Here is a 13,933-nt window from a genome sequence, read left to right on the forward strand (position 1 = left end):
ATGATCTGGCTATGGTGATTCATGGTAGAGTTTCATTATTTTTTCGTTTGCTTATGTTGTTTTGATAGATTCTGATTATTATATTGTTTTGCTTTGTCTTGTTGTATTCCTCTTTAAGTTTTTGTTTATTTGAATAGCTCATCATCATTGGCTAGTATATATTCTTAATATCTTAATTTTCCAACTTCAAGACGTAGCATCTCCAGAAAAATCCCTAAGTTTAGAGTATTGAAACTTTTGAATTGTTAACATCAAAAATTCCTGAACGGAATCTACGAAACCAAAATTACTCATAATTGGCTGTTACAGTATCGGAACCATAAACACCATTCACAATTTTAGCCGCCTGGCTTGCATTTTCGCCTTTGTCAAAGAAAAACTGTAAAATGTACCGAATTTTCTCTTTGTTCACTTCCATTTTTAACACGCTGTAACTCACAACTAAATGCACCAAACAAAAAACAGCAAAAGAATTTTTTTTACTGCGAAATGTCACCTTTCCAACGAGCATAAATGTGAAATTGTTTGATCGATACTTTACGAGAAATCTATCAGTGCAGCCATCTACCGAAAAAATAATGGATTTTTTTTTCCCCAAACTAATAGTAAGTTTGTCATTATGTATTAAAGCATTTTTATTTTTTTTGAAATCGAAGTCAAATTTGATTTCTCTTGACTTCTTTTTTTCGTTTATCGATGTATATTCCCACATGCGAGGATGATTAGCCTCCTTATGATGTGTAGTATTTCTATCTTCCTTGTTTTGCTTAGACATATCACGCGGAACTACTAAAATTTTTTTGCGTTATTATGCAATAGTTATCTAATTGTTAAGGAATCATGGTTTTTAATATGACTGAGTTTAAGTCAGTGCGAGATAAAACATCAGCATTGTTTTTGTCTTTTTTATAAATAATATCGAAATCATAATCAGACAATTCTAATTTAATTCATTTGAATCTTGACGAGAGGTTCCTACGTATAAAGTCACTATTAGTGGATCTATAACAATGGTGAATTTTCTTCCGGAAAAAAGCGATGCCGTAGTAAATAGCAAGTAATTCCTTTTCAATAATTGATTTATTCTTCTCATGTACGTTTAGTGATCTATTTGCAGAGGATATAGGCAAGTCATTGTCTATTTCTCTTTGAGGAAGGATACCACCTAAAGCGGTTTCGGAAGCGTCAGTAGAGAGAGTGAATGTTTTCGTAAGGTCTGGGTATAGGATAATTGGAGGTTCCAGTAATTTTTGGCGCAGGTCATCGAACGCTGTGTAACATTTGCATGGAATTTTCTTTAGTATTGCATTTAAGCGGGTTGCAATTTTAGCGAAATTTTCTATGAAACGAAATAAATGCAGAACACTACAAAGCGTGTAACGCCGTCTATCTTTTTGGGGATAGAATAATTTTTGGATGACTTCAAGTTTTGAGGGATCCGGTTTCACCCCTTCAGGTGGGATAAAGTGGCCAAGGAATGTAACTTGCTTACGTAAGAAATTACACTTTTGACGGTTTAATTTGAGATAATATTGAGCGAGTCTTTCAAATACTTTAGTAAGGTTGTTATTATTGTAAACTGCTGTCACATACTATTATGTTGCCTACGTATAAGAAAGCCGGAAAGCCGGAAGCCGGTCTTTAATCCGGAAAGTGCTATGTTGAGCATGCGCTGGGAGCTATTAAGCGATGTCTAAGGTGGAGGGTAACCTTGTAAACTGATAATGACCATTGTTGTTTGAAAATACTGTGAGTCATTTGGATTCGTCGTCCAATTTTTTTTGGCGGAGAGAATTTGTCAAGTCTATGGTGCTAAAGCATTTTGTTTTGTCTAATATATTTAGTATGTCTTCCATTCGTGTTAATGGAAACTTGTCGTTTACAATTTTGTCAGTTTCCTATAATCTCGATTGTTTGTTAGTTTCCTATAATATCGATTGTTTTGTATTATTGTTTTATTTTTTGGGGACTAAAACTAGCGGTAAGTTATAATGGCTGTCAAGTGGCTTTGTAACCTTTTGTTGTACTAATTTATTGACCTGATTATTAATTTCACTATCTTAGGAATGTGGCAGTCTTTTATTTTTGGTGTATACTTGAGTTTTGTCATGTAGATCTATGTGTTATCTGTAAAAGTTATTTGATGTTAATCTTTCGTGTTTTAAGTGGAATACTGTTTGTCGTTTTTTAAAAATTTCGATAAGTTCTAATTTGTTAGTACTGTGTCGTTTACTTTACTTATTTAAGAGTTTTCTAAACGTTCTTCTGAGTTCTTATATATATATATGTCTGTTACTAACAACGCTAGGTTGTAGTGTGTATATTCTGTATGATGCGATAATTTTCGATCTTGCGGGTATATGAATATGTTGTATGGCGTTTTCTATTATGGGGAAAGAGTAGTTATTTTATGTGTTGATATTAAGAGTGAATGTGTAATAATCAACACTGGAATTTAACAGTGAAATTTTTGAAGAAAGCTACGTCGGAGTCGTTCCGTTGGTGGCTATCGGAGTGTCTTGAGGTTTTATTTTAAATTTATGTTGTAGTGTGGTGTTCTAATTTAATGTTTATAGCTGTGGAGCCGAGAAAGTAAATTTGTTTCTTTGTGAAGCCCATTAATCTGCAGAAGTCTGTTCCGTCTTTTGCGTAATATTATAAATTTTCCTTGCATAGGTTAATATCTGCACATGATTCAACTAAAAACCAAAAGGACTTTGGACAGTTATCGGTTGTGAATATTAGATAATCTTTAGTTTCTCGGATATTGATCGTATGTTATCGATTGATTTATCGGAGTTTGTTTGAGGATAACTTCTTTCGGGTATAATCGGTTCCCGCTGTTTTGTAACCCATAAATATTTCTCTGGTTATAGTCTTGATTTCACCGAAGATTGCAGTAGTATGATCGTTCAGAAAGTTACTGCTATTGTTGTACTTTGTGTAGCAGTGATTCTGGTATTTTAAGGAATTGGAAAAATTGTGTGATAGGTTGGTATGATTGCTGTTGGCGTTGTTCTTGGTATAATTTTAGTTGTGGTGGTTGAAAAGACCCGCGATTGTTCGGTTAGTATTTCATTTTGATTTTCATTGTTGTTTTATTTTGATTTTCGAAGTTGTTGCTGAAATTGGTACGTTTTCTTTTTGTGATGACGGCAAAGTTTCCTCTGCCTCTAACACAACGTTAATGGTTTCGAGAGGTGTAGAAGGTTGTGCAGCGAGTACAATGTGTTTTAATTCATCTCGTAGACCATGCTTAAAAATAGATAGATAGATAGAAGGTTGTGCAGCGAGTACAATGCGTTTTAATTCATCACGTAGACCATGCTTAAAAATAGACAGACAATACAAATTGTGGTAATAGTGGTTACCTTTTCTTTCTCAGATTGTGAAGTAGAGCTAGGTAAGCTTTTGATTTGTACTGAATTTAATTCACTCAGTGTGTAGTAATTCCAGTATGGACATTAGTGGAAAGTTCGGTCAGATAAATAAAATTAATAATTAGATACATTAATTAATTACATTTTTTGTCCCCCTTGGAAGGTGTTAAAAGCAGTTTCTGTAATATCTACAAAAGTGTTCTAATTCTCTATTATTTCCTTTACATTTAGGTATCACTTTTGTGGCAAGTTCTATAGTAAAATCTGCCAGTTTATTTGGATTTTCTTGTTTTCGTGTTTAATAGTTACTACATTTTTTGGAGGTTTTTCCAGAATATATGTATCTTTAGACCTCCCATCTTTTGTAAGATCAGAATATTTGGTTTGCAAAGAGCTTAAGGAAGTTCGTTTTTCTTGAAGGGTGGTTTTTGTACATTTTTTTGTTCCTTCCTTTTTGTAGTTCGCATAAATTGTATTTATCTCAACTAATAATTGTTCCATTTAAATAATTATAAAGGTAGTGTATATTTATGCGTTTTTTATCGCATTAATTGAAGTTTCGGGACCGATGCGCTGATTAACGTAGGACTCATAATAATTATTAACCTTATAACGTAAATAAAAAACGATTATTGATGAAATATAAAATAGGAGGATGCCTTCAATAATGGTTAGTGAGTCAATTTTACTATTAAAGTAATTTTCGCTTCCTGTTATCTCTTCTTTGACTTGTTTGTTTCGCAATCCCTGCTTTGTCTGAGTTGTTTCAGTAATACCAGAGAACGTACTAAAAAATTAATTTTTCCTCTAAAGCTTTTCAGAGCGAAAATGTTTTTATTAATTAAATTATATACATTTCTTTAAACTGATAGAATAACAACAACAACCAAAATCATTGGAAAATGCCAATGTTTCGTATTTTAGTACATAAGTAATCGGAAAGAATGAAAGCAAGTGTAAAGAAGGAATCAACATGTTTAGCGACTTACTAATTTGCAATTGCGAATTTTGCCTTTTTTATTGTAACCTAAATAATGTAACTTGTGAAATTATGCTGCTAAATATGTTTAAAGATAATTTGGAAAAGTTACCTACATTACAAAATATATATCGATCAATATATCTTCCATCCTTTTCTGGAAGTTTTTCCAATTTTTCTAGCAACATGGAAAGAAAGATATTAGTTTGGGAGCGATTAAATCATCGCCCCTTTTTCGGACTTCCTCAGCATTTTAAAGCCGCGTGCCAGCCAAGCCGTGCTGCATCGATCTGAGCAAGTTGTAATCAGAAGCCGCTATGTCTATTGAGTACGTTGGTTGCGGCAGAACTTCTCATTCGAGCTGCAACAATGTATCCGTGACAACTCGTTCAATTTGTTCAACTAACGTCGGTAGACATCTGCAGTAACAATTTCATTCACAGTAAAGCTTTATGGCCATCAATATTCCGCTTCGGTATCGATGTGGATGGCTCACTTAGGCTAAGACGTGACATTTTGCGCTTGGGATTGTCGTAGTACACCCACTTTTCATCGCCAAACCTAATACGCCACAGACAACTCTTCTTTTGGTCGCCGTTTTTCTTAATTGACAGGAAAATTACTCTTTTTTAACCGTTGAAACCAAAATCAACAATTGGAATATCATGGAGTAACTTCATCATAAGCTTCTTAAAGTATTTGTTGGGCTTCAGCAGGAGATTTTCTCAAATCAAACGAAAAAAGTAAAGAATGTCGAAGATGTTATTTTGAGCGTTCTATGATTAGTGTATATATACACTGAATAACTCAACAACACTAAATGTGAAACTGTTATTTTTTCTAGAGGAAGATCAAAGCTGTCGAATTTAACCGTTCTGTGCATTGATACTGCGCATTACTTTATCGTTTTCACCAACAGGTATCGGTGATCAAAATACATGCTAGCACCTATTATTTAAAAATAAGTGGAGTATAGCTGAGCTAGCCCGATTACTACGTACCCTATACATTGTCTGACACAATTCTTATTTTTGCCACAGAGCACAAAAATTATATCCTGTTCTTATAGAAATTTACCATTATGGAAATGTATATTAAAAATTAGACCTCTTTGCAAACAATAGCTTACTTCCTTAGAGTTTCAAAAATTGAGGTACTTTTTCAAAATTTAGCACAGTGAATTGCTGTATCATATTGCTATTATGGGTTAATCTTCATCATAACATATCAAAGTTTAAACTTTTCCATCCTTAAAACCAAATATTTTCAGGAAATCCTTCCATAGGATGGAATCGAAAAATAGGCGTAAGTGGTCCAAATTTTGAATAGTTAATTCTTTTATCTCAAATTTGGTCTGCTTTTCATTATGAATCCCTGAAAAATAGACCATTTTGTCATTTGAACTTTGTTATATGTGGGGAAGTTCAAAAAATTGCCCAAGTCAGTTGAAAGTTTTCGGACTAATTTAGAAAGCGTTGGGTCTGAACACGTGAGTACATCCAATTACATCAAAGTATTTCAAAACCTGCCACCTGTAGTTTGAACACATTTTTATGTCAGATATATATATTGATTTGGAATACGATCCTGATATATAACAAAGTGTGGGTCTATCTTAAGCCTGTCTGCGTGTTAGATATCATAAGTGGTGTAGGGTATAACAACGGGCTGTAGATAACTAACACAAATAAAACGATTTTACCATATCATTGAAGAAGATTGGGCGCAAGACATTAATGGCAAAATATATCAATCATGTTCTTGTTTCTTATCCGCAGGTGGCCTTACCTCATGGGAATCGAAAAAGAAGGAGGTTGTCACAAGCTCTAATGTTGAAGTTGAATATGTTGTTCTTATAACCGAAAAAAAAGCCCACCAAAGAAACATTCGACATGAAACCCAGATTTTCAGAATGCGCAGAAGACGTCAAAGTTTGATAGTGATCGTTCTAGAGTGAAACACATTAGGTATAAATATCACTCATATGTGAAGCTCAGAAGCAGCAAACAATAGCTTTGGACTATTTTCGTATTAAAGAATGGGAGTTGATCCTTTAAGTATAAAGTTAGTATAAAAACAAACATCGCTCGCCTGAGGTCGAGTAGGCAAAGCATCTTAACTACCAAGTCAGTGGTCGTAGATTGAAATCTCATCTCATTTCAATAACGCCAATAGACTTAGATGCTAGCGCTTCAAGTCTTTAGTTTTAGAATTTACTTCTGTGGATAAATTAATAATTAAAAAAAAAAAAGGCTTTTTGTTTTCGGTTTATTAACTTAATAATTCGACGAGTTGAAATGTACTTTGTAGAAAAACATTCTATTATTAAAAAACACTTTCTCTTTGTAAAAAAACAACATAGTTCTTCCCTCCTTCTTAATATTCTGAATCAATAAAACCAGAATACAGTCAATTTATTTTATATACAAAGCACTGTGTCATACAGTTGGCAACTGAGAAAAATCTTAACAACAATTGGCAGAAACTTAGCAGAAGAATGGATTAACGGATTAAAAATGTCATGATAAATTTCGGGAATGGTAACTTGCTTGTAAAAGGGTGTATAACCAGAATATATGCGGAATGTCGAAAAGTGAGTGGAGCTAGAGGAAAGAGTCGAATAGTGAGAGTTAAATTGTATTATTCGAATGGGCAAGACCAGAACGACAATGAAGACATTGTAAATATAAGTTCCTGTAAATAATTTGTAAATAGATATCCTAAGAATTGTAGATAAAAACTTTATTATCCTAATAATCACATTTCAGCGAAACAAATTTAATTTCAAAAGGAGTTGAATAAAAATTTAGAACCACAATAGGCAGTTTACGTTACAATATGTAATATGTTCTTTTGAGCATATGTACTTGTGCTACTAAGTAGAAGTCTATACAATTGTCTCTTTCTTTTCTGCCAACTATTTTTTCAATCCAAGTCGTGAACTCGTAATTTTGCTATATTTTGGCAGACCTTTCTCCAAAATATTGTGAAGATTTTTATTGATTACTATTATTTCATGACGATAATAGCGGAGTTAAGTTCTTCGTTAAGGAAATTAAGTAAACTAAATTTGGTCTGTGTCGATTTGCGTTTTGGACATATTTTAGTATAAATCACGTTTAAACAGTCATTTTTATACGGCTACAATTTCCAATTATTATTTCAATCCTTAATTTGAATTATGGTAGGCGAAGTGATTTAGTATATCTAAATGTTGACAATGACCAACTGTAAATTTATGGGTTTTCTTTTTTTAAGTACTTATCCATAGCACGCTTTGGAATGAATTTTTAGAGATTTTTATTTATTTATTTATTTATTTTGTAATTTATTTTGCAATTTTTTCGCAATTCGTTCGCTTTTTAATTCATGTGAAATATAAATGCGTACTGCATCGTTACTGAGTAGTAAGTTTCCCCTTAATGACGAAAGTAATGTGCACACGTTTTGCAAGATGATCATGTGGTTTTAAGTTTGTTTTGACACAATAACGGGGTTTGCGTGGGTGCTGAGAATTGCGGTTCTATCTGTGGTAATAAACTTGTGCATAATATGCTAAGTAGACATAATCGCTGTGCACAATCAATAGAGAGTAGATGGAGAGAGAATGCTGCCTTGGAGAACGCTCGCTTAACGGTTTTTACCGCTTAACCACACAGTAATTGATACGTATTTTATAGGACTAGTGACACAGTTTACTAAGAAAGCATTTGCATTAGATGATAATGTATGGCATATTTCACCTAAGAGTTCCTCGTGCCATGTCGAAACTTCGAGATATGTTAAAAGAAGCCGAAAAAGTGCCGACTCCCTCTTATTTCAAGTGTTTTCTCTCAATGGCATCTAAGAAATCCCTGAATCGGAATTGATGTTGTTTAATTATATCACGTTCATTTAGATTGAAAATAATGTCGTTAAGTAATGTACTTTCAAACAATTTGGGATTGATCGGCAGCAAGCTTATCGGTCTGTGCAATGCTATTGGAAAGATATCTTTTTCGGTTTAGGTTATCATAACAATAATAGATATTTTTCAATTCGTTGGAAAGTGACCTGTAAGGACAATGGTTTTGAAAATGTGTATTGGAATTTTTAGAGGATTATGCAAAAGAATTTGCGAAATATTTTCGCTGCAATTTCATGTACAGCAGGGCCTCTATTTATTTTTAGATACTTAATAATGTTTATTGTTGTTATTAACTGCAAGAGAACTGTGTGATTAGAGCTTTTGATTTTTGTCAAATACAATATGGTAGGATTCAGTTTTCTTTCAGTATAAGACTAATTATCATTATATCATTGTATATGAATTCCTCACGCAGTAGGGGGCTATTATTAACCATTATATAATGTCTAGCATTGACAGATATTTTACAACATTGCTACGAGTTGATTAATCAAGTACTGGAAAATTGTTTGCCATTGTAAAATTTTGAGCTAGCGTGGCCGCAGTGAGCGAGTTGGACGCTTTTGTTTATGCGGATTTTTTTTGCATAATTAATTTTTGCGAATGCTGAACGAAACAAGAAAAGAACGAAAAGTTTGGTACTCAATTTATTTTTCGTTTGGTTTTTTAGTACTTAAACGAATGCAAACCAATCAGTTACATGTTACTGTGTTAACGGAAGATATATGTATGCAACCAGATGGAAGATTTCTTTTTCGACCAAAAAATATTGCTTGCGTCTCATCCGCATTTACCTTTTGTTCCATTCATTTAGATAATTACACATCATACTAATGCAATTTGCAACTTAAGTATTTTCTATCCAAAGTGGTGTGAAGAGTATTTACCCATATCATCGCTCTGTAAACCACCGTGACAATCGTTAAATTTTGGGAAGTCAGAACAAAAACCGAACAAAAAATTGGACCCAAAACGGATTTTTCCGGAACATCTACAAAAATAGATAATAAATCAGAAAATTCTTCTAAAGGAGAAATCCAGAAATATCTTTCAGACAGAAAACGACGGATTAATTTAATTGCAGGAAGCGGAAAGCCAAGACTACAGAATCGAAGGCTTTTAAAACGTTTTTGACATCTCAGCAAGTGCGCACTCATTGATGTGAAGTATAGCGTTGATTTATATAACCAAAATGTTAATTTCGAACAATACTTTTCCAAGAAATTGTTTTTAACAATGTGGTGATTTAATTATTTGAGTATTATTAATTTAATGACCCTTTCAAAGACCTTGCTTAGAGAACTAACAACTCGCTGATTTTCCATAACTGTTGACGTCATTTGATTGATTCCCTGGCATACAAACTTTGGCCAACATTTCAATATTTGGAAAGTATTGGAGTTGAATGCATAAGTTGATTAAGCCTGTAAAAGATCGTATTCTTTAATGGAGAATAATCTCAATGTCATGACAGAATTAGTTTCAACAGATCCAAATCACTGCCATAGTTATCTAAAGATGAGCATTTCTTGTATCAAATTTTGTACATTGGCAAGCATCACCAATAAATTGGGTAAATTGAGATGTCGCTGCTCACATTTCAACGGTTGTTCGCAACGTGTGATTACAAATTTCCATGGCAACGTCAATTTCTTGTGCCTTTCTCAAAAGGAAACAAGCTGGTACATGTGTGTATTTTTTACCTTTAATCTAACTTGTGTCTTAATTTGGCAGCGAAACTGAGATATTTGTGAAATGGGCGATAGATCTCGAAATCTATCTTTAACAAAGAGCCGCTTGCGTTTCAGTGACATAAGTTGAGTGAAATCATTTTTTGATTAAGTGGGCTTGAACTGAGAGATTTTTGATTATTAAGAACTTCGCCACACTGTCCATTCTAATCATGAATAATTCAATTTATTACATGAGTGAGCTTAATTGAGGCAAAGGTTTAATGCATACTGCAACTGAGGTAGCGGCGGCCATACGGCGCGCTACGTTTGCTCCCCCTTTTACTACCTCGTTCCAAATCGTATGTGTAAGTATAAAGTTTCTGAGGTATTCAACGTCAAAACTTATTTCTTGTTATTAGATTGCTGTGTATGTGTGATGTAAAGCAACAATGACATAAAATACAAGTTGTCAGCCGCTGGCCATTATTAAACGTTGGAAGATTAAGTAAACTGGGCGGTACATATCCTTTCCAAAAGTAAGCTAGCGTAAAAACCGGAATTGGCAATTGACATTTCTAGGGACATAAATCATAAAAATTGGCTTTTTTAAGCCATTGATTTCAGCAGTTTCAACAGGACTATTGAAAAATAAATCCTGAATGAAACAGCAACATACCTTACAGCGTCCCCTGTCCTTGATAATAATCGACATTGTATTCTATACAGTTTCTGGCTGATGTCGGTTTTAAGCAATGCAGCAACCACTTAAGAAATAGTTTGGCAGGGCTGACCATTAAAAGTTAGTAAACCACAGAGAAAAATTTAATGCAAGATTGTTCACAACACATACAAAACGAAAAATGTAATGAAATCAAATCTTACAGTGAGGACAAATAAATTTATATCTACACTCGTACGTGCAAATCAACATAAGCAGCTGATACGCGTTTAATTAAACAAATCCATTGTTCGTTTTGCAGCAAAAAGACAAAAGACAAGTTTTGTGCATATCGCGAAATGTTTTAAATATCCTTTTAATGTATAATCTCCATTCCACAATAAGGCAAAACCTCAATGTGAATAGCACGAAGCTTAATTGAAAGGTTTAAAGAGACAATTACATTTCACTTCTCCCGCTGTTTCTAATGTTATTTCAAATTACTTAACTCGCTTTAAAGCAAAAGACGTCATATGTTCATCAAGAAGTATTAGTGAGATAAACGAACCCTTCATTTTTGAAAATGATCTAAAAAAAATTTTAAGACAGAAGAATTAAATTGAGTCTGTTTATTTAATTAAGGGAGGCATTGCAGTATGTTCGATACATACATTCCTGCATTACAATCATTCGACAAATGTATTACAAGGAAGTAGAAAAATAAACGTTTTGTTCGCATCCCCTATCTACAGTATAAACAATTAAACCGGTGTTCCTTCCTTTCCTTTAAAAATATGCTTTAAATCTTTGATTGTGTTGGATGATATACAGTCATGGGCGCATATATATCGCAGACTTCACTATAAAAGTGAACACAAAGACTTATTACATTGCATTTATCCCATCTATAACTTAAGTTGTAAAAAACAAGTTAAAAGTGAGCGGCCACTTGAAAAGTAATACAAGATAGCGGAACAACCTTTGTTTCTAGAGAGAAGAAAAATTTTTTAAATATTTAAATATTGAATGACTTTCCGTATTCACCTTATGTATGTACTGCTGTTTAATCTATTCTGTTAATATTTGTCTTACCAATTTACAATACCTTCCCCGTACACGAACGTTGTCATGTGGTATGTGAAATAAAGAAAAATGGTACATATGTCGCTTCGACAGAGTAGCGCTTCTTCTTCTAATTCATCCAAAAAAACTGAGTATCATTTAAGGGCTTTCTTACCGCCACGCCTAGTACATATTCCTCGTTACTTTAGTTCGCTATTAATCAAGAGGATCTTAACGAAATTTACTGTTATCGACTTTGTAAAAATAGTAGGTTATATTATATAGTTTTTTAAAATACTTGTGTAGTGTATAATATAAATGTGTTTATGGCTAAATCCATATTCTCACTTCAACACTTTAGATTGATAAACCTTTAAAGCAATTCGTCGTTGAAAGAACACTTGCTACAGAAGTTACAAGAAAAAGTTATTTACTAAGAAAACTTAATTAATTGATACTTCATCCTATATCTATGTGTTTGCGAGAAATGTTATTATTGAGTATAGAATTTATTATTGTATTAAATATTGTAAATTATTACCTGTTGTAGTATTGTCCACAATCTGGTGTCGATTTTGATACTTGAATGCCTATGAATATATTTGCAGAAATAAGTAAATAATGTTTGTAGTGTTCCCTTATTCAGATCATAGGTGTTCCGTATCAAAATCGACTTCTGATGTTCAATTGATTTATAATGGCAAAATTAATGATAAATGAAAAACATTGTGCTTAGAGAAAAAAGATAAGTTTTTATGTTTAATAGCTTACTGCGTACGACACTCGCTAGGAATATAAAGAAAATTGGCATCGCTAGCGTCTACGACCGTGGGTCCAACATTAAATGAAGCTTTTAAAAGATCAATATCAGAATGTTCGCCAGAGCCAAAACCAATACCACCGATACAACCAACGCCTATATTAGTGCCAGTAGCACAATCGACACCAGCGCAGACGCTAGGGCCGTTAATGGTAACAGCAGATGTCAAGTCGGGCGTGTTAATGCGCCTACCATTTTTGATGGTTTCTTTTCCAACGCCCCTGCCGCTGCCGATGTGACTGCAGCTATTATTATAATTGCTACGACTGGTGCATTGCTTTTTAGCATTCTCAATGATCGGAATGTTTGCATCACCACCGGCATGGGTACGCCTACTGCTGCTATTTTGAGATGTCTTGCTACTTAATTGTTTTTGAGATTCGTTAATTGGAGTTCTTTGGCTGCCCTCGCAGATATCAAAGTCATCGTTACCGCCATTAATCAACTTGTTACTTCTACCGTTATGATAGCTTCTTTGATGGCCAGGTGAATTATAATGACTGCTGCTGTCTCCTGCACGTTTGTAGGAGTCAGCAGCAATGCTAATGTTTTCATTGGATTCCTTACCAACAATGCCGCCACCACCAAAGTCCGATTCAGCGACGCTGTTAGTAAGCTGTTGGGAATTAGAGTTGGGCGATGAAGATGGCTCATATTTGCGTGGACGGCCTCGTGACAAGTGACGCCGTTTAACAAATTCACTGTCATCTACCATCCAGAAGGAGCCAAAGTCATCCTCGTAGCGCACAAAGCACTTGTGCAATGACAAATTTGTGCGAATGGCATTCTATAAGAATATAAGGTATGGTTTTCGGCGGTATTGTTAATATTTTGGCAAAGGCAGCAATTTATTAACGAATTAAAAAACGATGAAAAAGTGTAGATTAATGGAAAAATGACAAAAATTAGAGAAAATAGGAAGAAAATATCAAAAGACAGTGTAGATTACACAATAAGATAAGAAATTATTTCACATAAGAATTGAATAAAATAAATAGCGGATAAGTATATTTTCCACCACGACTATCATCATACCTTAGAATCTAAAGTTTGTCTCGTTTTTTCCTTACATTAAACAGAATATTTATCACTATAACTTAGAGATCCGAGAGAACGTTCTCAATTTATTACATGTCTGAAATTTCAATTTTCAATTAATAAGATATTGTGCAAGACCAGTCAAGGAGATTGTTTAATTCGTTGAATGGTATCAAAGTTAGTCACGACATAGTTAGGATTCGTGGCTTTATGTATATCAATTGCATCCCCTTTGAACTTAAAATTGAGCGCTTTATGTGTTCCCAATTGCATATTTTTCTGAACCTGTATTTACATTCTAGGCTATTGTTAGTAAGGTTATATTATGTTTATTGAGGAGGTATCTTTTTTTTCACAAAATATATTTTTCTTTCACAAAATCCTGTTATGGAAGACGGGCATAATTATTAAAACAA

The 13,933-nt window shown here is 33.6% G+C and overlaps 1 protein-coding gene across 1 annotated transcript in view; it reads right to left on the reverse strand.

The window, feature by feature from the left end:
- Positions 1–12,426: 12,426 nt before the first annotated feature.
- The window catches only part of LOC119643484 (forkhead box protein P2-like), a 74,053-nt gene continuing 72,546 nt past the window's right edge, over positions 12,427–13,933 (reverse strand). The window contains exon 7 of the mRNA XM_038042837.1: positions 12,427–13,266. Coding sequence (XP_037898765.1) covers positions 12,427–13,266 — 840 coding nt within the window. The remainder of the gene's footprint in view (positions 13,267–13,933) is intronic.

Source organism: Glossina fuscipes, unplaced genomic scaffold (genome assembly GCF_014805625.2).
Source record: "Glossina fuscipes isolate IAEA_lab_2018 unplaced genomic scaffold, Yale_Gfus_2 61051, whole genome shotgun sequence".
NCBI classification, from domain to species: domain Eukaryota; kingdom Metazoa; phylum Arthropoda; class Insecta; order Diptera; family Glossinidae; genus Glossina; species Glossina fuscipes.